At 37.4% G+C, this 27,238-nt stretch overlaps 1 protein-coding gene across 3 annotated transcripts in view; it reads right to left on the minus strand.

The window, feature by feature from the left end:
• The window catches only part of LRP2 (LDL receptor related protein 2), a 130,624-nt gene extending 103,753 nt beyond the window's left edge, over positions 1 to 26,871 (minus strand). For 2 of the 3 annotated variants that reach the window (XR_008577639.1, XM_054829947.1), the window contains exons 1-4: positions 26,615 to 26,852; positions 7,376 to 7,483; positions 5,137 to 5,259; positions 2,952 to 3,068 (exon numbers count right to left, since the gene is read on the minus strand). Coding sequence is in view for 2 of the 3 variants with exons in the window: in XM_054829947.1 (XP_054685922.1) it covers positions 2,952 to 3,068; positions 5,137 to 5,259; positions 7,376 to 7,483; positions 26,615 to 26,708 (442 nt within the window). In the remaining variant the exon portion in view is untranslated. Of the gene's footprint in view, positions 1 to 2,951; positions 3,069 to 5,136; positions 5,260 to 7,375; positions 7,484 to 26,614 lie in introns of all 3 variants that reach the window. The other variant, XM_054829946.1, reaches the window with a different exon arrangement.
• Positions 26,872 to 27,238: the final 367 nt, after the last annotated feature.

Here is a 27,238-nt window from a genome sequence, read left to right on the forward strand (position 1 = left end):
CCCTCATGGCCGCAGTGCAGCGCTCAGCTGCCAGAGCTGTATGCAGGAAGGTTATTCTGTCAGTCACAGCAAAGCAAAATGGACGTGGCTGGGATTTTCATTTTTCAACTACAAAGCTGAGGCAGGAGAGAGAATTCTACCTTTGATTGAAAGAAATAAAGTATGTAACACAAAAATAATTACACCGGTATTGGCTGCTTACTCCCCAAAAGTATTTGCTACTCCAAATAGTCTTCCATTTCATTCTACATTTCTAAAATTTTAAAATGAAAGTATTTGCTACCTGCTGACTATTCAGAAAGCTGGAAAAACAACCTGATATATAGATATATACATAGATTTATATAAAGAAAATAAAACTCCACAATTTTATGAAATTAAAACAGCTTCAACGCACTAATTACATGACCTGTAGCTGAAACATTGTTCTGATGTTTATCTTAGCCTCTCCATGGGTAGTTTTCCCTTGCTGTTAATCCCATTAGCAGTAAAATGGACTGGACTAAGGTTTTGAATTCCTTTGTTCTATTTTTTTACATGTTTAATTGCTGAGTTACTTCATATTGGTGACAGTTTGCATTTGACTAGTTGCTTAAATAATATAACTTATTCAGCAACACAACTTTATCTTCTTTACAATCTAAATCTGCTTCCAGACAGATCAGTGAGTGCAAGGCATAACTAAATGGACACAATAAGTTTGCATTCTGTTATGCTCCATGAAATAACAGAATCAATTCTAAACAGCTTTTTTCTTTCATTGTTCATGGATGTTTCATTTTTATTTATGAAGCCTTGTATTGTAGATTAAATAAGGAAAAAAATAATTACAAAGGAAAAGGCCAAAATAGTGATATTCCTCATATTTGTTTATATCAGTGTAGAACAGGAAATGGATTAAACAGTGGGGAAAATTAATATTCAAAGCAAGTATTAGAATCTAACACACCAATTCCTACTGTGCAGTTAATCATAAAATCACCAAATTATTAATTTTATCTTATGGCTTCTGTTTAAAGTTCCAGGCCTTGCAAAGACAGAGAAGCAATAAAATTAACCTGCCTTTCTGGAAGGGTCTTGTCATTACATTCTTCTTGAGTCTCTTGTCTTCAGCACCATCACATTTCTTTAAACTAGTCTAACACTCCTACTTTCAATGTTCCAAGTCACAGTCATTCTTCTGTCTTAGAGAGACTGTCAACACATATTCTAATAAACTAGAGTAGAGGCTGTTGAATGACACGAGGCAGTCCCTCTCCCTGGGGCTAAATATGCTGCCTTCACAACAGTCATGGGGCCTACTGGCTGACGCAGCAACGACTGGGTTTCCCACACAGCAGTAGAGAGCTACTGTTAAGGTATGTAAAGGCCCCTTTCCAAACTGCCTTTTTAATTTACTTAGTTGAGAATGTTAAACATGAAATAAAATGTGCACTTCAATTTTCAAAAACCATGGCAGCTTCTAGTCCTAAGAAAGAATTGTGAGTATTGTTTTTAGGACTCCGCTCCCAGTCTGCCACAGATTTACGGCATTGTAACGATCACACCATTTCACCTGGCTGTTCCACACCACGTTCAATGACTATTCATGGTTTCTTCAGGATTTTTTTCCTAACATGTCATAGATTTGCTAAATTAAGTTACCAATCTCTTTTCTTCCTCAAAACTTTAAAAGAAAACATGTCAAGCTACAGAAGATATTCTGCCAGCAATGATATGGGATATTTTAGATCTTGGCTTTTAGCCATTTGTGTTGGTGACTTCAGAATTGTCTGGGGGTCTATTGCATGGAAAAGTTCCAAGGTGGCTGTCTCAGCAACCTTTTATTCCAAAGTTCCATAAGTCCAATATAGTTCTAAATCACCGTTCATTCTACAGACCATATGTTTTAGCCACTTGTGAGTCAGGGATAAAATGCACTAGCAGTTGGCTGACCATGTAATATGCTGGTTTTCCTTTACACAGCATGTGTATATGCCCTTTTTCCTCTAAGCACAGCCATTAACAACATTTTATTTCTTGCTTCTTTATCCATTCCTTAGCATCCTAGCCTCTTCCCCCATCTCCCACCCTGGGTCTGGTTCTGAGCAAAGTTTACAGTTATGTCTTTTTCCCAAAGGCACACTAAGTTCTAACAGCTGGAATAGCAGCTCGTACGTTACATGTCACTCATGACGTGTGTAAAGCTTTTTCTTAATACTAACAATGAACAGAAATGCTGTTACACGCTGTTGTGTAGGTATTAGGCAAAAACATCTCTGAAAAATGTGGCCTCTGTTGGGTGGCCAGCTGTCCTTATCATCAGCATTCAACCTAGCATCTAGGATCAACAGGATCTAGGGAGGCTGCCACCAGACAGTCAGGCAGCCTCAACTCTGGGGAAGACAGACTGAAGAAACCTACTTGTCCATCTGCATTTTGTTGGTACAATATAAACAGCTTATCTGAATACAATAGGACCCAATCCCACTTCATCTCCACAGGATACTGCAGTCTAAAATACAAATGTTTTTTAAAGGGTCAAAGCCCCTCAAAGAAGTGATCTGGGGTCAAATTCTGCTTTTCTATACAGGTTATAGTTACCACTGATTTCATAAGGAGTAAACAAAAAGAATATGAAAAAATCTGGCAAAGTTAGCTCTGAGTCTCCCAAGACTTTAAGCCATTTAAACATGGTTGCTTTTTTCCAATGCAATATTAATTATCTTTCAGACAATGACAAACAAGAAGCCCTGATCCTACGGTGGCAGTTTGCATTTGAGTTCTGCAATAATGGATCTGTATCAGAACATCAGCTCTAATACACAAAAGAATCTGAAATGAAACTCTTGTAACAAGAAGCACATTGTGGTCATCCTGTCCATCAACAAGCCCTTTAATCTTACAAATTTATTGAAATGCCACAGAGAGATGAGATGAAACTAGATCTAGTGCTAACAGTTAAGACTCACGGCAGACTCTTTCATCTGTTCCATCAGTGCAGTCCTTTACTCGATCGCACCAGTATGCACTTGGGATACACTGTCCATTTGAACATGTGAACTGCTGACTTGAGCATGTCCTTCCCGCTGCAAGAAACAGGCACTCAATCAATCTTTTCCATCAACCAAGATTTTTTATGCAGAAAAATATTTTCCCTCTTCCTCTTTCTTAATTACTCCATCCTTCTCACAAATATTAGCATAAGACTTTCTCCCCCTGTACCTTTGTGTATTCAGGGACATTAAAGAACACTTGACAAGCACATTGCACATAAACACAGCTCTATGAGGCCTTCTGTAGCCTGCAAGGTCCCTGCTTTTCCCCGCTGAAGGGGTTGACCTCTAGGTTAAAAATTATCTCCCTATAATTGTTCTGCCTAAAAGACTAAACTACCAGTTCTCATTGTTTTAAAGTTTTCTGTTTTCTTTACTGGGTCAAAATCTGTCAGTAACTCTAAGTTATTTGGTCAACTACAATGCCACGATGTAAACACAGCAGAGCTGGAGGTAAGGCACTGCTTTCTAATACAGCCAGGGCCTCAACAGTCAGGAAGATTTTACATTCATAACTAACAGAGGATCAAGAATGATTATGTCTCTTTCCAGGACAGCTGTGTAAGTGAGAAGCAACCACATAAAACTGTGCAATTCCACCTTGATTCCACTACAGTTAAATTAGACTCTGTTCTTCTTAAGAAAATTAATTGAATCTGTGAAGATATAGCTGAAGGGCAAAATTACTGCTAACTTTTTCTCCCTTCTGCCACCTGCACATTTGTTTCTTTCAAACTCATGCTGTTTCTTAATACTACCCCACTCTATACACTGGCATCTGGTCTGCTGCTTTACAGGGGCTCTCTATTCCTCCTTCTGTCAGCAATGTTCCCAAAGTAAGATCAGCTACTGGGGTACTGGTGTCATGAGGAAAAACAAGAGCAAGACAGTAAAGTAAAACAAATTTGTTTTAATTCTGCAGGTATGATTCCCAGAGCTGTCGGCCATTTCTCTCAGGAAAAATTTTTAATGTTTCAAGAAAGAAAAGCTCCTCCAGGATTCCCAAGCACAGAGACAAAAAGCCCCTTTAGAATAATAAGGACAAATACCAGGAGATGGCTCAAAAACAGCAGCAGCACAGTGCCACTATAGAGTTACTAACATTCAGGATTAACCAGTACATGGAGAACAATGTTACAGTGACGCAGTTCAAAAGTCAACTCAGAGCTGTTGCTCATTTTGCATTTTGTATCTACAGATTTCTGAGTTCAAACATAACCAGCAGTTGTGCTGACACCTTCTCAGAGGAAGAGAGGAGCAGAAGGCATTTAACCTTAGCTCCAATTTTTTCATCCTCAGTGGGAACAAGTATCAAAATATATAGGCACAAACCAAGTCTGTGAGCAAAATCCTTCCAAACCTTAATCCTGTGAACCTCCCCAAAATCAAGGGGGTTAGTGAGTAGATCCAGAGCTGTTCAGTTTAAAGAAATTAAATTAATCTTATTCTTATCACTTAAAGTAACTTCTAATACTAGAAGTAGCAGGAAATCGGTTCTTTAGAACTCTATAACACGTGTTCATGTCTTATGCAATAACGTGGAGAACGTAATTTGGTGTAATAATCATCTCAGTTCACTGTTCATCACTTTGGCAGGTACTTAACTGTCTGTAGCCCTCAAACTGCTTAATCATGAAATTTGAAAATCAGAGTAACATATTTTATTATTGTAATTTATCTTGCTATCAATACTGAAAAAAGAAAGAGCCTATGGCTATGACAGTTAGGCTGCTAAATGATTTCTTTGCTCTAAAATATACAGAGAACATTAAACACTTTAGTTTAAAACAGCAATTCGAACATGGTTAGTACACTGTTTAGCATCTGAGTATTATGTATATTTCACCATTTTTGGAACTACTAAATTTTCTAGCAACTATAAAACTAACATGCACTGTATTTTTCTCCTTCTTTACTCTTTTTAATTAACTGAAACATCAGTAATTTTCAGACTTCAAGACCAGAAGATGTCTTTTTGGACAGATTTTCTGTATTTTACCTGTTTCAGATTTGAGGCTTGTTTCTATACGTTCTCAATATGCTGCTATGTGAATTACGTTATTTCACAAAGCTGGTATAACATTAGAACTTAAATACTTACGACATTGTTGATGCTCATCTGAGCCATCTTCACAGTCTTCCTCATCATCACAAACCCATGACTGTGGGATACACTCACCATCAGTCTGACACTGAAACTGATTTCCCTCACAGGTAGGTTGTGCTAGTGTAAGCAATGAAAAAACCCATCATTTCACAGACATCTGGGAAAGCACTTTCAAAGAAAACAATTAAATAAGCAAAAAGAAGACTTAAGGTTCAACTGTCGATTGACTGTAACTTCCACTAAACACATGAAGCATTCAATAAATCAAAGCAAATGGACAGAGCAGGGAACAGAAAACGGGCCAGCAGAAGGATGCTCAAAGGCAAAATTTAGTTTAGTGAACTCCTGTATATAAATCTTCAGTTTTGTATCCTCCCCTGGAGACACAGGCTCCTCTAGAAGGCAGGTCACAGCAAAAGCTTAAGGCTCTGAACTGCCCTCTGGCAGAGCCTCTTTTCTTTTTCCCCTCTTATATATGGAATCATGCTAGCTTCCCTAGTCTCACAGGGGTCTGTTCAACTGCTCTCACTCCACCTCAGGTGCTCTGTCCCTGGTAGGAAGATGGTCTTTCAAAACAAGCTCATGACTTTTCTCTGTAAATTCATGAGGTAAAAGTGAGGGTCAGGTCAGAACAATCTGAATGTTGTTGTCCCAGCTCCACTCTGTACTTTTCAAATAGCCAAACAACAGGAAGCCATTAGAGAGAAAGATCAAAATAAATGTTTGAAACTCTGTTACAGCTTGCTCCATCCCTAGTTAATATTCCCAGGAAGAATCACTAGCACAACACAGTCCAGTAGACAGGACTCTGGTCTTAACGATCTTTTTCCTCAGGATCATGTTTTTGCTGTACTGCGAAGTCATGGGATGATATGCAAGCACCACTATCAATGTAAACAAAGCATCAAGGGAGAAAATCAAATCACTTTGTAGATTTAGAGTTGAGAAGTACAAAATTATATTAGAGGTAATTAGAGGGATAAAATCAATCACATACTACAGACAATGCACTTCACGCATACTTTTTTCTGATTCCTGTTTTAAGAACCAAAGAATAATCTTGCAATATAATTTTAACCTTAGGCCAGTTTTAAACAGTTTAAAACTATCTTCCTAGACACTTACGTGCCCACTACCTATAGCACATTAACATAATTGTTTTTAAAAGCACAATTAACTGAAAAAACTGAAAAGTTCAATTTTCATGTTCCTAACTGTAACAAATGTAGTAGGTGTCAGGGTGGTTTTTTTTATCTTTCACAAAGTCAATGCACTCCTTTGCTCAAAGTCCAATGACTTCTTTCTAGTTGCAGTTCAGAACTAAGCTGAAATAGCAAACTATAGGACAACACCATTTAGTTTTGCCAGTTTAAGGCATTCTTCATCCAGACCTGTACTGGTTTTTGGAGCTAACTAAAGTGCTAAGCAACAAATCAGACTGCCAAGCTGTGTGTAAGATCTCCAATTATTATATGGGTCAAGCACCAAAGAAACAATCCAGTGTGAAAAGAACCAATATAAATTAGTCTTTTTCACTCCCCATCAGCTGAGGGGCCAGAACTGGCCTAACCTCTAAGTGGGCTGATAACTGCACCAGCCCTCAAGACCTCAAAGAACACTAGAACTGAGAAGGTAAAATGCAGGCAAGTTCCTGGAGGGAGTTTCTTCATTTTCACCACTTTTTAACATTCAGCTTGAGAGAATCTTGGTGCATGGATATTACAGCCCATCGGAATGCAATTGCTGTCCCTGAGCTGTTGGCACTGAGGATAACACAACCAACACTAGACAACTAACCAAGACTTTACTTAAGATGCAGTAGGTACAGCTTGTTCTCTAGGGCCTGAAAGATCCAGAGATCTGGAGCTCAAGTGATGCTGGTGGTAGCTATATGTACATCAAATAGTCAAGATTGCTGCAAGAATAGAATAGAATACATTTCTACACCTACTTAGAACATTACCCATGAAATGAAATGGCATTATTGGACACTGAGATTTTTTAAGAGAGGTCTAAGTCATGTTAGAAATTGAGCACTACTTGATTTTCTGGCTAGCAAAGCCAAAAGACTCAAGAAATACGACTCTTAAGCAGATCCTGCAGTCATCTCAAGACAACTAGGAGTTTTCTCCTCCTCCAGTATTCATTCTTGGACTACAGGTATAGTTGAGCACATTGGGATCTCAGTATTTCTTATATTACAAAAAAGTTGCTCTATAGTTGTTTCACTTACGACAACCAGCTTCATCTGTATCATCCGAGCAGTCTCTAGCGCCATCACACCTCCAATCTGCAGGAATACAGCGACCATTTCCGCAGCGAAATTGCCCACGCTCACATCCTGTGGCAAAGCAGAGTAACAAGCAGGTTAGCAGTACCAGCACATAAAAACAAATGGAGTACATTCCTGTCGAACAACTGACATCTATCTATCACCTTACGACATGGAAGGGAGAGAAAATAATATTATGATAATACAAAAATATAAATAATTATACATATAAAAAAAGACCTCTACACACCCAGTCAACGAAAAAAAAAAAAGAACCAGCTCTAAATCTTACAGGACATTTCCCAACTAAATTGCTAGAAAATTCCCATAATTTTTATTTATATATATTATACAAACAAACAAAACAAAAAAAAGGAAAAGTAACCCAAACAAGTCTCAGAGGAGCACCTACATTACAGAAATCTATTTAGCAGGAATGTATCAATTTTAAATTCACAAGCAGTATAGACTTAAATAAAGGTAGGGTGTTTTTTTCCATATTATTTCTAAGGGCTAAATATGCTAAATATTAGTCCTCCCCAGAGTCTCTGAGGAATAATAACAACAAAAGCAACAATAGTAATCCCATTAGCCGAATATGGAAATCTTGTTTCAGCAGTGACTGCTTGAAAGTATAGCAAGACTTCAGTTTTGTTTTGGTTTGTTGGCGGTTTTTTTTAATAATGCCCTAATATTTAAAATCTTTCCTCTGAAGTACAAGAAAGCATGTCTTCAGTCAACATTTGAATAGCAAATTATTTTAAAAGAAATTAAGTTTTCAGACATTTAAGGTTGATCAAAAGCTATCCTGCTGTCATTCCCTCCCACTTGACCTACTAAGGATTAAGACCTGATAAAGAAGCATTCATTCCCAGGTGTAAATGCAGCTGGATCAGGCCTTTAATTAGAATCAACTAATGAAATCTCCAGTCCCATAGAAAAGAGAAAATGCACTGTTTATGGCCTTTCATTGTGACTACAGCCTCATAAAAAAAAAAAAAGGAGTGAACAGTTTTATAGATGCCCAAAACAATGAGCTATAACATAATTAGGTTCAACAGAGCTCTGTTTCATGTTAATCTGTTGTCAGCACCTCAGAGAAGGGAACGCTGACAAAACCTCAGGTAGTAGCAAAGCCCAACTCTGAAGAAAAAAAAAATCCTGTTTCCTGATTTAATTAACAGCCATATGATAAAACTACATCTTTCAATTACTCTGAGTCATTTGTCCAGAGCAGATAACCTCAGTGTACATAAAGCACAACCACCTACTTTTTGAATTCATGATGACATAAATAACATGCTACCCTAACTTTCATGTAAAACCAGGCATATCAACACTGTCACGTAAACACAGTTAAGTGATGTATTCCTAAGGGATATAGGCAAGCTACTTTATGCAAGGAATGTTCAAATCTGATTGTCTGGTAGTGACATCCTGATTTATAACGTATCCTGCAAATGGTCAAAAATTTCACTTGGATAAATGGTGGTACGGAGTGGTACAGGAGTATGTTCACCCAAATACCTTCTATAGACTAATGCATGATGGTGGTTGGTGGTGCAGGTCTGGGGTTGGTGGTGCAGGTCTCTTATCAACTACCTTTAAAACACAACAACCTCCCTTGCAAAAATGCCCTGAAGGAATGTACAAGTTCACTCTGGAATCCCAGGCCCTCTCACTGAATTTTGCCCTACAAAGCAACATTTCCATATAAGATTAGCAGTTAAAGCTCCAACAAAGACAACACATAAACCACCATTTATCAATTGGAATTACTATGCAAAGCAAATACTAAATCTGCTTGTATATTTAGTATATTATTGCTGTTCAAAAATACTGGAATATTCATAGCCACTTACTTAAAAAGAAGTTACAATACAGAATTAAATCTGCATCCACATGATTAAATTGCTTATAAACAAGCAATATGAGCAATTTGTATATTATTTCCAAATAATAACTAGCCAAAAAAATTTCAGGCATTATGTACAACACTGCTGATTTATTTTGCCTATCTTGTATTAGGTTACTATAGTTAAACATACCTTTAAAGTGATAAAAACGAGGAGATAACACTGATAAACTTTTTAGAAAGTATTATAAACATAGCAGCCTTTGTACAGTACAAGAAATGGTAACTCAATATTAACAGAAAATGTGCAAATCACGTACTTCTCCACTCTGTAATACTTTGCAGAATTATAGTTTAAGTTGCTCACACCTACATACAGTAAGCACTGTATCAATGTCCATTTATACAGTTCTTCAGCAGACCTGTTATAATTCATTTAATTATGGCATTAGTCTTTTCAAATGTTATCTTCCATGCTTACTTATAACTGAAGGAAAAGAAGTCTGAAACACCTATAAAAAAATATGAAAGACTGATACTTCACTTACCACTGTTTTATATCATTTTTAGAACAAAGAAACATCATTACCTGCTATGTAATTTAATTCATTAAAAAGACAATCTTTGAAAATAAGTAATATGGAAGAAGTAAAACTGATCTGCCGTATCAAGGGGGCTTCTCACCAAGGTTCTAAAAAGCTTGTGTTTCAACTGCAAACAAAAACAATTCTAACTTTAATAAAGGAGAAAGTAATCAAGGCAAAAATGCATGATTACAAAATTACTGCTATGAATACCCAGCAGAAATATCCAGAATGAAAGAAAAACAACCGTGTCAGCAATAACCAGGCTTGTTACTACAGACAGCTACAGAGACCATTTTCTCAGAACTTAACTGTATATATTCTGCTAAAAAGAAGTACTGGCAACTTAGGAGATTTGAAGAATTGTGATTTAGTTACTATGAATTTAGTTACACATTTTAAACAGTATTAATTTAAGTAAAAATCTTGCAGGCATTACTCACACTGACTAGTAATGATCCACAGAGAAAGCCTATAAAGTCTAAAAGGACTATTTCCATTGGTATAAGCTATGCAGCGTGAGCCTGCAGCACCTGGGTTTCAGCAAGAGCAGGGACTGTCAGAAGGGGCATCAACTTGCTCAATGTCATTATCTGAAGCCTCGATTCACTGAAGTATTAGTCATTAGTAATTTTATGGAAGGTTTTGCTTTCAATAAGAGATGATTTTTTTTTTAAATGGCAAGCTAGCTCATGAATCTGTCAGACATTGCCAAAAACTAATACTAATGAGCTAATTTCCATAGAAATTCTGATTTACTCTGGCAGATGCTGATAAAATCAGACACCTCTTTCAGGCAAACAGAATCCTGTTAGCAAGATTCCTGAAGGAAATCACCACCAAGTTTAAAAACAAGCAGTAAAACAATTAGTCTTCACTGTCATGCATAAAATTTGGCAATAGAAAAGAATCTAGGTGACTTCTGAAAGTTCAAAATTCTGAAATGATTGAATTTTTGGTGTTGTTCTACTTTTACTATAATTCCATTTTAGTATTCTGATTGTGATCGAAGCACTACTAAAATACAGACTGAAAAAATGCACGGCAGACCTTATGAATGACACCAGAACATATATAAAGCAGAATCTCTGGACATTAACAAAAATAATTCTGAAAGGTAAGATCTGTTTCAACTGCTCAATATGCAGGAAAACACTAAGGAAAAAATAAATATATGATATCATCTTTAATATACACCAGTCTAGTGCTGAAAAATGCAAACCAAAGATCAGAAGCATCACTGGAAAAAATACAGCCCAAATCATTATTTCTAAACTTCGTGTTATACTTACCACCTTTGGGCTTTATGCTAACTTTGTCACTATACTCTCCGTGGTTTTGTGTGTCTAGGATTCTCTTATAAGAGACTCCTGAGCAGATGTTTAAGATTCACAATTTGCTCAGGTGAAAACAAGGCGGCTAATATTACTGGCCATGGGTAAGCTACCTGCCCAAAGATTATGCCAGGTAGTCATTTTCCACTGGAATAAAGCAACATAATAGTGATTTTGACAGAGCAAAGATTGAAAAAAGCACTAACCAAATGAAATACCTTTTTCTGCTTTTTGTTATTAAAAATAAATGTCACTCTTACCAAAGGAAAGAATGCAATACAAGCACTATTCAATACATCTACCTTATGTTCTGCAAGACAAGCATTGCCTGCAGAGGAATGAAGTATCCTAAGCTAACCCACTGCCAAAGAGAAGCCCCGCTGCCACTATAGGATGGTAGTCAACCTTCACACCACTAATGAATGTCACTCAATGTCACATTAAGTCACATGGAACTCCAGGAGAAGAAAGAGAGGTTAATAGCTTCAGGCATTTCACAGCACAATGGTTTAACCCATGGGGCTGCAGTCTTCAACAGGAAGGCAGTCCATCACAGCCTCTCAACCTCCTCTGTGCTTCATTTGCCCCAATATGTTTGTGTAGAAATAGATTGAGAATAAATGCTTAAATTCAATCCTCTTGTATTAAAACTAGAATGTTATGTTCAGTTTATAATAGAAACCAATACTGCCTTATTCTCTGCATTACTTTAGACGCCTTTCAGTTCCTCTCTGAACAGTTCAAGTCTTTTCTAAATCTTTTCATACATTTGCTACCTGTCCATTCAACCTTGAAGTCCCTCATACTTTTAAGTTTGACTCCAAATCTTTTGAATTACATTTATCGTCCACAGATTAAGGTCACCATGACTCTCTATTCCAACTTTACAGAACAGGCCAAAACCCCTCATCCATTCTTTCTTCCTCATGCTCACAATACGTTTGAGAACTGATAACACCCCTTTAACAGTTAAGCTTGAATGAAAGACTTAAAGTAATGAAGAATGTATTGATCCCAGGGTAGACTGTACCACTCTCAAACTGTCCACTCAAAAATTAAACTTACACTGCTGCAATTACTTTACATTTCAGGAATCATCTCTTTCAACGGACTCTTTGCATTTAAAAGAGTAACATTCTTCAAGGCAGTATTTTTTCAACTGAACGGTTCCACCTTTAATATACATGCAGTTTTTCAACAAATAAGTGCAAACAAACTGTACATTACGAGCCTCTTCCACATAAATTTTACAAAAAGAAAAATAAGTGACAAGCTCTCCTTTCTCCCTCTCTGCCTTCCCAAGGGTACTCTTTGTTCCCATTTGGCCCCAAACTGAACAGCCCACTCCAGTGGCCTTGAAGGTAGAAGAATCCTGGAGAATCACCTTCCATACACTTTGATGTCAGATTTTTGCCCAGCTTAATTACACGTCAAACAGCTCGAGATTTTGGAATGCTCAGGGAGGGGAAGTTGAACCTCTGGAAATTCCATCTCTGTTCCCCCACACTAATGAAGAAAGAAGTAAAGTCCGTAGTTCGGGAAAAACCTTTGCTTATTATTGTAAAATGCCCTGTCATACTGAAAAGTAGTATTCTGCTAGCAATTATAATAGGCAAATGAACAAAGATTATTTACAAAACAAAGAAAAATAGTCTAATATTATGCTAAATTTCATATACCTCGAGAAAATACTTAACTTTCAGACTTTCTACACTCTGCAAACTCCATTATATTTAATACAAACTGTTCAGATTAAAAAAAAACCACAGACCACACAAGCATTTATAGGTATTACAGAAATCAGTCAAGATTTATCTTCGGTCCTCAGGACTTTGCAACACAGAACATCTTTTGTACCTACATGCCTCTAAACTAGATTATATTAGAGAAATAATTTTAACTGACAATATCAACAAGAAGACAGTACAAACATGAGTCTGCACCAGCTTCACATGACTGCAAGATCTCTGTATAGAGATTGATAGGTGGACAGGGGACTAGTCAAAGGACAATCTGAAGCAGAAGAGCTGCAGTGTCAGAGACAGAGATACAGTGTTAATAGGGAAGTATAGGATTTCTATTACTGAATTATCATCCAATTACATATTATAAGCAGATTATTACTAATAAAATAGCATCTACAGACTCAGTAGTTGACCAAGCACTCTTTGTGCCTTGCACTGTACACTTAACAAAAAGAAGGGTCAAACCCTCGATGGTTTGCAGCATAAAGATGATAACCACTTAAACTCACCTGGGTGCCCCAAGGTCAACAAGCAAAGGCCAAATAGCACCATTCTTCCCTTCACCAATGCATGCTCATATTCTACTGTTTCTCCAGTAGCACTCCAGAAAGTCACAGGACATGAGAGGCACACTCAGTTTTGCTGGTATATTTATTAGCACAAGAAACAAGGCACATACACCGTGACCATTCCTATGGAGGGGCCTCCAACCTTCTAGCAATCAGTATTAGAAGGATACCTAGCCAGAGACTCCATCTCTAACTCTGGTGCGTTTAACAGTGATCAATGCACTACTCTTCACGAAAGCTGCCTGCTCTGGTATTGAGTCAATTTATTCTTCTGAATGCCAACTACATCACGTGATGCATGTGCAGAATTACTTCATTTATTTCTTTTGATTGTTTTATTATGCACTCCCTAGCACCCAAGCAAAGATGCAGACATTTTAGAAAACTTTCTGGTACACAAATCATACAGATTATATCAGATCATTTTAAGGGGAGGTGGAGTGGGGATGTGGAAATGATAAAATGACTGAACTTGAAGCAACAGATTTGGTTCTTCGCTGATACTAACTGGACTAAAAGATTTAGCTCTCAATGACACAGTTTCCTCAAAAATTAGCAGAAACCCATTGATGACAATAATAAAATAGCTTTTACTCCATAGAAAAGCAGAAAACAATACTTCTAGCCCTTATTCCTAAAAATCCACTCACATCTAGAACTTTACATATTATTAGATTATAAATAGAGCCGATATCAGGAGGGTGAGAGGAATGAAAACAGAAGAGAAACTTAAGTTTAACCTTTGTTCATTTGTTTCTCTCTGTAAGCCTACCTGGATATGCAGAGTCTATTTCCATCTCAGATGAATGAGCTAGATATGCCAAACTCACAGGGGAGGAAATTTTGAGTAAACCACATCCTGAGTTCAGTGAAATGATGGGCAGCAGAAGTTGTAACAAATGGATCTTGCCTGTCACAGCAGAACCCAATATCTACCTTTTAAAGTTTTACTCGCTGATTTTTAATAAAAAACACTTTAAAATTCAAGAACAAAGATGAAAATTTTGTCTTTCGGTATGGACTTAGAAATCCATGTTTCAAGGCAGCAACAGCAGATTTTTATGGTTTCCCTTTCAAAACCATTTGCCCAGTAGTAAAAAAAAAAAAAAAAACCAAACAAAAAAAGAACATCCGGAGACGGCAAAATCTACATTATATTCTGCGCTTTGTGTCTGCACGCTCTTGCACATACAGACACTTGTCAACTAAAACCATTGTTAAAACTAAAGCATCAAATCTCATTTTAATAATGCTGCTCACGTGCAAAGTGTTTTTAAAAAATACTTAAAAGTCAGTGTATTCTATGTTAAACTATTTGTTTTTAGTTAATACGGTTATAAAAGGACTATGGATTCATTTCTGCTAATGCCTCAACATAAATCCAAGAATTAAAGAAATTCAGGATTTTAATCTACTGAAACTAAGCAGGAAAGCTTTCCTCCAAAGAAAAAAGGGTTCGAGTCTCCTGCAGACATCAAGTTCAAAGGAATGACACTGTAAATGCCTCCTAGCAACGTTAAAGATATTCATAATCCTCATCCTCTCTACCTTACTTTAGCTTTATTAATTGAAAAAGCAATGAATGCAAACACCCTGATAAAAAACAGAAACGGTTTATAAATTAATTTTTAACAAATCTATTCAATTTTATTTTTGTATAAGCCTGAACTAATAATAAAGAGAACAAGCTCCTAATTTCCTGATAAACCACATATGGACCTCTTAGGAAAAAAACCCTCAATTTTAATTATTTTTTTTTCTTAAAGCTCTGGTATTCAGAACAAAGTAACTATGGTTTCTACATTATCATTTTAAAACCAGTCATTCTGGAAAAAGTAAAGAAAAATTAAGATATACAATATTTTAAAATTATTCACACTGATCCTAAATGTAAAAAAACCCCACCCTTCTTAAATTTAAAATCATGAGTTTACTTATCATACATGCTCACAAACAGCACCTATCCATACTATGTATCTTTACCACCATACAGTACTTTAAGCAAATTAATCAAAATTAAGTTCCTTTATAATCTTGCTTCAACTCACTTTTTAAAAAGCAACAAATAAACTCTGACCATCTTCTTAGTCCTGTAACAAGGCAGGAATAAGAAACAATCCTTTTAATCAAGGGCTAATTCTAATAGACAGGAGGTGATACTCCTTTCTACTGATAAAGTAAATATTCCTTATATTGAACAGACCAGGATGCTTCTTTCATTTAACCCACTATCAAATTTCTTGTACTTCAGTGATAACTGAGAATAAGCCATTAATTTTTATTTGACACTTTCTTTAACCCCAACTGTATAAAAAGTATTTTCCAAGGTGAGACTAATAAAAGCTAGTTGTACTCCTTTCTTAGAGAATTTCATAACATTATGATCTGCATGGCCAAATTCAAGAGAACCAGTATTTGCTGTACTGAAAGATTAGCCTTCATAATATAAAAATGTATTTAAGACACATTACATGTAAAGAACACGTAAACGAGATTGGATAACCTCAACCAGTTATCTTGACATTGGCTGTCTTAATCCACATAAATCAATTGTGATTGTGTTAGCTGGCACTGTGGATCTCTAGGGAGGCATACACTTCTGAGCTCTCCTAAATCCCAGAAGCTTCTTTTTCAGGAATGGCACATTAAATATGCAAAAATCTCTTCCAATTGACCAAATGACATAAGAGGAAGAAGAACAAGCAAACATAGTAGAAATAAAGACACCCCCGGTTACTCACAGAAGGAAGCATCCCAAGCATTTTCATAAGAATGAACCTTGCTAATGGCCCCAAGGCTGCTGTAGAATAACAATTGGGTAACAGAAGAGGGGGGAATATGACCAGACAAGGAAAATCTTCACGAGTAGGATGTATTTACAACTACATAGTGTGTGGAAAGTGAAAAAAGTGCTTAAACAACTTAGAACATGTACAGTACACATACCACTGAGAAAGTCCAATAGATGCAGTAGCAGATAATAAAACCTTCTCAGGAAGCTATTCTCATTTTGAGAGCTGCACTGTTTTTTAAATAAATTTTCCAACCAATGTACTGTTTGTATTCACAATTAGACCCCATGCAGCGATGGTGAGCTGCATTCAATTCAGTCATGCTCTCCTGAAAGCTGATGAGTCATTGTAGCACTGGGATTGGAAGGCTCTTACTGAGGTTGATTCCAGTTCGTGACAGTGAAATTGTATAATTTTTTATATTTCTTTTATGTGTTATTGCTAGATTGAAAATTGGTATGCAACATACAACACTTTGCCAAATCATAAACCTTACTGGAATATTATATTACAAATTATTAAATGAAAAATGAAACTTGTCATGCAAAAAGTAAACCACTTTCCCTTACAGATAATAATCACGGTAAGTACAGAGAGCGAAAGCTATTTTTCTCTTCCCACCACAGAACCCGTATCTATAACAAAATTCTTCACTACTTGAGTAGTGCCATCATAACTAGTAGGACTCCCAGACAAAAGGGAGTTTAAGTTTAAGCTGTGTCCCAAAGCTTCACAGGGTATTAGTCATCATTTTGCACTTCAAAAATAGTGACTGTTACTTGTTGAAAACTAAACATGTGAGACCATTTTCAGAAAAGCAGAAAAACTGAAGTATCAGTGCAGAACAGATAGATCATATATTACAAGCATCTAGTGTGCCTAGGTAGACATTCTAATGCTACTTACTACTGCCCACCAGCTAATAGCTATGGCTGGTCACTCCTTATTAAGCTTCTTGAAAAGGAAATTCCATGTACTAAGGCAGGCCTGAGTAAAGGAAGGATCACTTGAACTGAAACAGCAATGTTGTCCAATGTGCTCGCACGAAAAGCAACTTTATCTTAATAGACCTGAAAATGAACAATAAGAATTAAATCATCCTTTGGCTATTTCATTTTTAAATGTGGTCTATTTTCTTTATAGTTTTTAGTTTTAAAAAAAAAATCCTTTCACCCAAATAGTAATATTAACGAGTTTGTAAAATTAAAAAGACAAAGTCCCGGACTTCACCAGAAGAGGATAAATACAAGAAATATCACTTCCCACTGAAACACTACCCTTCCTGTCACCCCCAATGGAAGCATTTTACTTACATCTCCCCTAACCAGCCAAACGCTACAACTGTCAGATTTACTCACCCATTTGGATTTTTTAAGGGTGCTTGATTCTGCTGCTACTTCCCTTCAATGGTGGCTGCCAGGCATAATATTTTAAGTAATTCTTTAAATTACATTAGCTAGCTACTCTTAAGCAGCATTCCAGGCACAGATGTGAATAGAAGGGAAGAAGCGTCTCCTACTCTAGCTTGAGTAGCCGGGTAAGCCCTACACTTGCTGCATCCTTGAAAACACAAGAGCATACAAGTGCTGCAGACTATGTACTTACTTCCAGAAGCAAGCGCACAAAATCACAGTCAAGGCACATGTTGTCTCCTAAGTTTCACAGTGGTAGCACACAACATATAAATTACATTGCTCACAGGACTGCAGGCATTTGCCTATAGTCTTGCAACTTTTAAATTGTAATCCCTTCCTCAGAGCAATAGTTTCCATCAGTCTTCCAAAATGCTTGCTAGGAAGAAGATTGCAAATGCACCTGGTATATTGCTGGCCAAAGAGTCAGTATCTCCATATGGAATGTTTAATGACCAAGACTTTCCCTTAACAGCATGATAATTTGGGGGTCTCTCCTTCTAATACTTCAGGAATTTTCTTGGGATTTAAGTCTCTGAGAATTCTTGACTCCCATCAGAAAAAGTTAAATAGGCCAACAAGTTAAAAAGTATTGCACATATTAAAAAAAAAAAAAAAAAAAAAGACAATCAATTGCTAAAGTGTCTTTTCTTTACGAAACCAAAAAAAACAGGGAGGAATGGTTTCTGTTACCTAATAGGTGATAAAGTCATAAAGTCTTAGCATGGATAAAGTACTTTGTGAAGGTTGGAGCTTTTACCTCACTCTTAAGTAATTTAAATTTTGCTATTCATTATTTTATTGAACTTAACTATTTGTCTTTTAGTTTCTTTTTTCCTCAAACAAATCCAAGAGATACCCAAATTTCTAAAGGATTTAAAGTTCAGCTTTACATTTTTTTTATTTTTTGTATTTTCACTGTAAGATAACCATTTTATAGTGCATTCTGTGGCAGGCTTAAATTTAAAAACTGCTAAACTAATAAAAGCTAGTAATAACAGCATTCTTGCATTTCCACTGTTAAATTGTCTTTTTTTTTTTTTTTTTTCCAGTTGCCTACAGTTAGACCATAAATTCCATGACAGGATGTCATTTCTGCAAGTGCCAACGGAGCCCGATTCTCGTTGCCCTCTTTACTCAGGCAGAGCTCCTGGTGAAGCAGCTGGCCAGCCTGCCTGAGCAAAAAGACAGGCCACAACCGAGCTATGTCTGAGGCTCTATTCAGATTTCCTATTGGCTCAACCAACAGAAATTTGTCAAGGCTCAGATTAACAACTGAAGTAGAAGCAGTTTAATTACTCTGCTAAATACCTTTTATGTACTGAAGAGGTAACAAAAAGAATTTTAGTACTTTGCTACATTTACAGAATACTAGGAACAAAAATTCATTCTCAGTGAGGCTTTAAAGTGCATTCTCTGACTGACTTCATACAGAAAAGTCAAAACTGCAAAGCTAATAAAAACAGCTCCTATATTCATGTGGAGGACACCACAAACTTTGTCATTCATTTCAGACACAAACTGTGGCTCATTTGTTTCACATGAAATGGCTTAAAAACCTATTAGATCTCGTAGTCATAAAAGTTGTTTTTATTAACACAGCTAGAAAGCCAACAAAAACTGCAGCAGCATTCCACGTGCTTGGTTATCGTCCAACTCATTTATTGCATTGCAGGTTGAGAACAGCCCTACAATCCTGCTCAAAAGTGAACACGTGAGCAGTCCCATTCAAGTCAAGCCATCTGTGGACACTGGACAACATTACAAAAGGGTTTCCCGCAGTGCTAGCACTGGTTCACTATAGCCCTGATTGGGACCACTCTTGTAACTAGTTCCTGTATGTTCTTAGCAGTAGCATTAAGCAGTAGTTGCATGGCCAGCTGACCCAAACCACTGACTTACCATAGGAAAAGGGGGTGTCTCCTTCTTTCCGGCTCTTCTTCTCCCACGTGATGCTAAGGTTCACTTTCTTTTTCAAACTCCAGCAACTACCAGTCCTTTCTGCATGCTGCTCTAAATCACTAAGCCACCAGGAAACCACTTAATTCCCTAGGCCTAGTTTAGTTTTCCTCCAGGTTTGTAAGTGAAAGCAGAGAGGTGTGATGAGCAGTGGTGCTAACACAAAGCAAGCAGCAAGAAGTCAAGGCTGGCAGCAACATGGGAATGGGGCATTGGAGGAGAGAGGAAAGGAGCATAGGGCCTCCTTGCTTCCAGCAGCAGTCAGCTGTTCAATTGGCTCATCACTTCTCATGAAGCTGTACCTTTAGATGACAAGGTATGACAAGGGCTTGATCAGATCTAAATGGGGTCTCCCACTGGTGTAGAATGATATGAACTTTACAACTTTACCATGTAAAGTTCCTTCTTCTGGGCAAACCTGTTCTCCAGTTCTGCAGGCCCTATACTTACTGAAACTAAACTAAACTCTCTGTGGTTATATTTATGAGTTGATAATGGGCACAATGGTTTCTGAAGATAAAAACCATTATCTAGATTCTAAATATATTAGTGAATGTATCAGATCTTGGGATAACTTGTGGACTATGTTTTGGTTTTGGGTTGTTTGGGTTTTTTTTAAGAGATGCCACAGAACACAACTAAAACCTCCATCCTCACTCCACAAAAGCATGAGCCTGCAATCCTCATCAAAGGGAGTCCCTATTGGAACAGACTCTCATTCTTCGACTCAACTCAGCAGGGTGTATCATGACCTGTTTGTGCAAGAAAATAATTGGGCAGACACACTGCTGCTGTAAACAGTGCCCTTTTGCTGAAGATCTGGCTTCTTGATTGTAAAACAAAGGCAATTTATTCATATTGAAAGCATAAAATAGAACAGGTCATAAAAGTAGAACAATTTCAGTCAACTCTTATATGTCATTTCATTAATCCAAAACCAAACTTGTAACAGTGATCCTTAGATCTCTAATCCACTTTAAGCATTGCAAAACAAAGAAAACATTAAAAGCCTTGAAACCAACAGTAAAAGCTTATGGAATCCACTAAAGGGTATCCATTCCATTAAACATTTCTATGCTTACTCATTAAACTTCATTTTCTTAAACTATTCTAAAACTATGCTGAGTTAAGGAAGCAAAAAGCAGTTAATAAAATGAACATTATCATAAGAAAGTGGACTTCAAAATAGATCTCAAACAATAATAAGCTATTAAAAGAGAGGTTTATTCTTCACTGTATTCTATTTTATATCTCTTAGATCAGTACAATTCAGGGATAATTTCTTTGAAATTAATGGAGTTGCACTGGGTTGAGTCAGAAGAACCCTTGTTATTCCTTCATCTAAAAATAGCTCAAGGTATCTTTAGGAATAAAGTATAATTATCAAATTATATAAAGAAGCACTTTAGTTCTAAATAATTTGAAAAACAGCTCCGTCCTTTGTAACATTCAGTGTAAGCTATTAAAAAGAAGCTGACAAATTATCTGATTATCATTGCTAATTATCCACAGTAGAATAAAAACATCAACTTCTCTTTAAATAGATGTCAGCCTGTAGATCATTAATTAGAAGGGACCTTTAATGTTTTTCAACAATGACAACTTGCTAGAAAGTGTAATTTCCTTTGAAATGTCCAAAGTGCTATATGGTTCCAGCACTTTTTAAGCAGAGCTCTAAAAGAGAAGAAACAATTTTAAACTCCTGCTTAAAAAAAATGATAGTACAAAGTGATTCAAAGTTAAATATTAGTCTATCTGAAGAGTTTTCACAAGCTCTCAGATCTGAAAATAAGAATTGTAGGAAGACTGAATAGCATCTGATCTAATACTCATAAAAATAAAAATGAACTACCTCTACAGTGTGCCTGTTTACTGCTCAATTAAAAATAAGAGTATTCATATTTTTTTAAAAAAAAAATCTCGACAAAAGAATCTCCAGGTTTGGTGCTAAATAATGAGAAGTTAAAAAAGCACCACTGGGCTTTGATCTAGCAATAATCTAACAGCGCAAAAAGGCATATGGAGGCAGAAAGGCTCCAAACAGTGTGATTGATTTCATGTCAATCCAGGAAGCCCAAAAGGAAAAGAATTAAAAGGCTTTAATGAAATTGCATTCTACCTTTCCCCCAAATGAATCTTTGCTCGTTTCCTGCAAAACACATGGAAAGTAAATCTGGATTAAAGTAGGATTTCATTGCTCAAATTTCCAATCAGCTCAATACATGAAAGAAGGTTTTGGGTTGTCTTACAGGGAAATAGAGGCATGCATACATCACACATTTATCTTAGTTGAAATCTCCTTAGATGCTCTGTCTCTATTTGTCTTGACTCCTGTAGTTTAATTATTTACTGTAATTCTAGCATTTGGCACAGAACCTAAATCTAACCAGGTGTCATCCAATTACTGCTTTCAATTTTTAACTAAAATTCTGGGGTTTGTCCCATTCTTTGCTTTAGCTGATTAGTTTGCAAATTCCTGATATGCTTTGCTGAACAGAATACAGAAAAAAAGTAAATTATTAAGAAAATTCAAGAGATGTACTCAAAGAGGGCTACTCATTAAAAAGAATCATCCCCCCCCACCCCCCCCCCCAAAAAAAAACCAACCCCAAACACCAACCAAAAAAACCAGACCATCAGTGCACAGAAATACCACTCATAAATTAAAATGTGAGAAGATTATAATGTGTTTCACTGATAGGTACTTTTAAATTGTCAACCCTCAGGAAATAAACTAGTTCAGAGCCAGGTAGATGGACACTTAGTGAGATTTTACTCTTGATTTTGTGCAAGTACACCTCCAAAAGAAACCAAGAAAATCATACTAATGCAGGATTATGAACACTGCAGCCAATAGGTCATGGACAATACCTATTAAATTGTACATCAGGATTGCATCTTTCTCCCTTCTCATTACTCCCAAATTCTCAGTCCCCAAGGAAAGTCTCACTCAAGGTCTTCAAACACTAGGTCTTGGCAGGGGCGTAATCTTACAAACAGACTTCTCTGACATTTAAACACGCACAGCGCTGTACTAGGGAGTATGAATACTGACTCTGGCCTGTCGCCTACAGCAATGTCACTATACATCATCCTACTGACAGATTAAATAGATTTGAGTGAAGGCAATGTCTAAAAACCACTGAATTATTAATCTGGAGATTGAACTATTACAATGCTTGATGTAAAAGCATGTTTCTCCATGCCATTCTGGAAAGAGCTGCCATAGCTCTTCTCTGCTTGGTCCTATTGTATCTGTTCGTTACTGGCCTCGCTTCATGCAAATGTTCATTGTGATTTCTGAGATATGATGTCACACCATATAGACTCATTCTTAGAATAGCCTTCATTCCTGGACTAATAGAGACCTTATAATGGTAACAAATTTTAGTCATATTGGGCTGGGATGCATTTAAGCTGATGATTTATCATTGCAGAGATTTAGGATGTAAATCAAATTTGATGCACTAACTTTCGTGTTACAGCAAAGTTGCTGCACAAATCACGTTTTGACAAGATGCATACAGAAAGCTTTTCTTAAAAAAAGATTTAAAATTAAAAGTCTTCTAATATTGAGATCAACAACAGAAACCTTAAAAAATGTCAGTAAACTATGGGTTATTGAAAATAGAAGGAAAAAGTATTAGAAGTCAACCTAGCTGTGATCTTCTGGCCTCTTAACTCAATAGAGAATCCAAAAATTCAAAAAAAATAGCATATATATGTAGAGAGAAAGAGCATTAATGGAGGTACTTGCATTTCCAGCTGCATTTCCCAGAATTCTAAAGTTTAGATGAATATTATGATTATCAGCAAGGAAAATACACAGCCTGGCTACACAATCATTGATCTCATAATTCACAGCAATGTGAATCTGTCACCTTTGATTCCATACATGGAGCATGTTAAAGAAACAAAGAGATCCTCAGAAGTAACCACCAGAAAGACGGTGGAGGCAAACAGCAATTTAAACATTGTAAACTACACAATACAGTGAAATCTTAGCCTTTACATAGCAATTTGGTATTTTGCAATAAATTGCAGCAAAGCCAGAATTTCAGTGTAAGTACATGGAAGTCTGAAAAAACTTATACTGGGATTGTTTTGTAACTTGCACTAATTTAACAGAATTAGTGGCAAAAATCAATACCAATGTTATTTATTAAATTATTCATGTTATTTTAATACTAGTACATTTATTTTCTGGAAGATTTACATCCTCTCCGTTGAAAGCAGGTCCTCAGGACCTAAAGGACACCAAAAAGTAATGAAGGAAATTTAAGGGATCTGAAATATACAGGTTACAGCAATATTAACTGTAGTAGATCTGTGAAGAATGTTCTTAATACTTTGTGTCTAGAAAGAAGGCTTCTTTTTTGTAAAGAAAAGCAGGTTTCTATCAATGATTTATATATGATTTTATATATATATGTGATTTTATAAAGAAACAAACTAACAGTTCTTCTGGTGCTGAACCATTAAGAACAGAAAAAAAATTCAAACACTCTAAATCCCCATCAAAAAAAGTACAGCAGGCCTTCCATGTTAGATAAGGTGAGCCCGATAACAGATGCTACGTGGAATACTGCATGAGTATGTAGATCTGGTATGCTTTGCAGTAACATTAAAGAACTCATTGTTCAAATGCCCAGTTGCCCTAGTGATCTCATTTGCCCTCTGCAAAACTGCTGAGGGTACAACATCCATTCAGTATCTCTAGTTTATGACTATGAGCATGAAGCACTTTGAGATTCCTCAAAACAAATATTAACATTAGTCCCGTGATGCCCTTTCTTGACACTACCTTCACTTAGGTAGTGTTTTAGATTCCAGCTGCAATTTTTTCTGATTAACAGTTACCCCACAGGCAACAAGACTTTAGAGTAAAGGTTGCAGAATGAGGCCCCATACTACTGGCAATTACAATAGGCAATATTTTTATTCAGTTTGTAAGTGGTATGTTTAATTTCAGTAAGTCCAAAATTAGACAAATCAAGGAAGAATCAAGATACTATCATCTGAGCAAGTGCTCAGGTGAAACTACTTCTAGAAACATCCAGCTTATATTGGGAACACTCAGATATTGACAACAAAAACCTTCAAAAACATCACGGAAGCACCTTTGAAACTACTGAGGATTAGGCAAGATAATATGATTTTCACCATTTTCCTTCTGAGCCTTGGAATTGCTTTCATGATTCTCTTCATGTATTTTTTTTTTTTAAATGAGTCTGACATAATCTCAACATTCAAGGAACTGGAACTTAAGGATACCAAATATTTCACAATAATAATCACAGTGTGGCCAAGATCGCTATCCAGAGATTTTACTAGTATCAGTTACCTGTTACTGAAACTATAGTTTCATTTGCACAGTTATTCTACTTGGGGGGGGAGGGGACAGGGACCATCAAAGTAAAAAACTTCTCTACTGCCACTGCCTATGGATGCTAATTCAAAGCTTCCCTCTGCTTATCCTGTCATGCCATTTACCAGGCATATCCTGAACAGTCAAAAGTGGCTGTAGAGCAAAGAAATAAACTTTCAGATCTGCACTGCAGCTTCCATTCTATCCAATGTAAAATAATAGTGCACAGGATTAGCTCTGCCCAGTGTGACCTCCTTGGCTAGAGCTTTTGCAGGTCTCCTGCTGCACATTAGCTATCTTCTGTTTCCCTGCTCATAAGTGGGAGCTGCTAGCAGCAGTTGCTGTATAATTACTTACTTGATTCTGTCTAAGGAGCTTAAGCTAAGAGTTGAGCAAAGAAAGCAGATTAACAATTTGAACGCACACGTAACACACAGACAGACACACAACCAGCAGGACTGCCGGGTCGATACATGGGGCCAAGGAAATGCACTTCAGCCACTCTTGCTCCAACAAGCCAGGCTTCATTTTCACTGCAGGGCAATTAAACTGTGTGAAGAGCGGGAGACAGGAAGAGATGGGCTGCAGTCACAGGCTGGGGAGAGGACTAGAGACATGGCTACTCCATCCCTAGCAGCCAGATTAGTACCAGAGGAGCAGCACTCAGCCTGCTCTGCCCGTCACATGCTCCCCGATGTCGCCTAGCAACAGCAAAGCCCAGAGAAAAAGTTCTCCCTCTCTCAACTTCAAATCTGCGTCTGAGACCGACTGAGGGGAGCTTATTGTGCTCCAGACTAAGCATCTGTTTCTTTCTTACACCCTTCTGTAAATGACTGCATATACCATACGTATATGAGCCTGTCCACGCATAACGCCCCCCCACAGGCACAACCTGTCTACGTGCAAGTGCCACAGCCTCTGCACTTCTCATCAAAAACAGCTCTAGGTACAATTTTAGTGGTCACCAAACCTGCTCTTGGAATGCAGGTGAACTCTGCTCTGCAAAACCACCCACACTTCAGTAGCAAGAAGGGCACAAAGATCACAAGGAAAAAATGCAAAAACTCTGGGGTGATTTTGGGGGGGGTTTTGCTTTGTTTTACCTTACCCACAGTCAGTAAGCAGTACTTGCTACAGGAAAAGCTGCCCACTTGCATCTCTAAAACTGTGAGTTTAGACCGTGGAGTGGCAAAGTCTGAGCTGTCCCTCCAAATCTAGCAATATTTGTGAGTTCCCATCTTGTACAACCAGAAAAAAAGTTTGTACAAACCAGAAAAATCAATCAGGAAAAACATCCTGGGATAATTTAAAACCAGGATGAAGTGAAGCTAGAGAGCCCATGGTGTTTGTAGTGTTTTTTAAGGCGCTACTTTCTTTTCCACAACAGAAATCAACTATATCAAATGGCTCCTGGAAAGAGCCAACTGTCTCCCCTAGCTATTCGAAAGAACTCCTTGAATCGGCTCCCATTAACCCTCTACTTTCAGGCACTTTGGTCTTTTTCTCATAGAAGTCCCCAGAACAGGCATGTGCTCCTTGCGGTGCAAGTCCCATTCCGGAGAGACTGAAGCATAGTGCTTACCTTGGCAACTGCCCTGCATTATGCATGCAGTGAATAATATGAGCAGTTTGCAAGCAGTTGCTGCTCTTCCATCCATCCGATGGCGAGGTCCCATCTGGGCTGGGATGCTCCAGCTCCCTCAGAAGCTGGCTCCTCGACTCCGGGGTGCTGATCTGCACAGCAGCAGCACAAGGAGCCTGGTGTCTTTTTCTTATCCCGCTAGTTGCAGAAGAAAGGCGTGTTCGCCTGTTGAGACATCGCGTTTTCTATAAACTCCCACCCTCCAGACATTGCATAAAGCTCTTTATACCCGGCGGCCCCGGAACTAGCATGAGGGAATCAGGCATTGCTCCAGGCCCTGCAGCCACAGGCTGCCTCTGCCCCTCCTTCCCCACTTTGCGGGATAGGCAAGATGCTTCCAAGTCCCTGCACTTTGCAGACCTTGTATCAGAGTCCATTGCTGCTGCACTGCGTATTTTGTGTAGATCAGGGGAATTTCAGATGGCAGGTGAAACATATCCCTGGTTTTAGTGTCCCAAAGGCATGCTCCAAACAAGAAATTTATTTTTGACAACTTTTAAAAATGTCCCAACACCTACTTACCAATGTAGGGGATAAAGCTTAGAACTTATTGTCATTTGTCAC

The sequence above is a fragment of the Grus americana genome, chromosome 6 (assembly GCF_028858705.1).
Source record: "Grus americana isolate bGruAme1 chromosome 6, bGruAme1.mat, whole genome shotgun sequence".
Classification (NCBI taxonomy): domain Eukaryota; kingdom Metazoa; phylum Chordata; class Aves; order Gruiformes; family Gruidae; genus Grus; species Grus americana.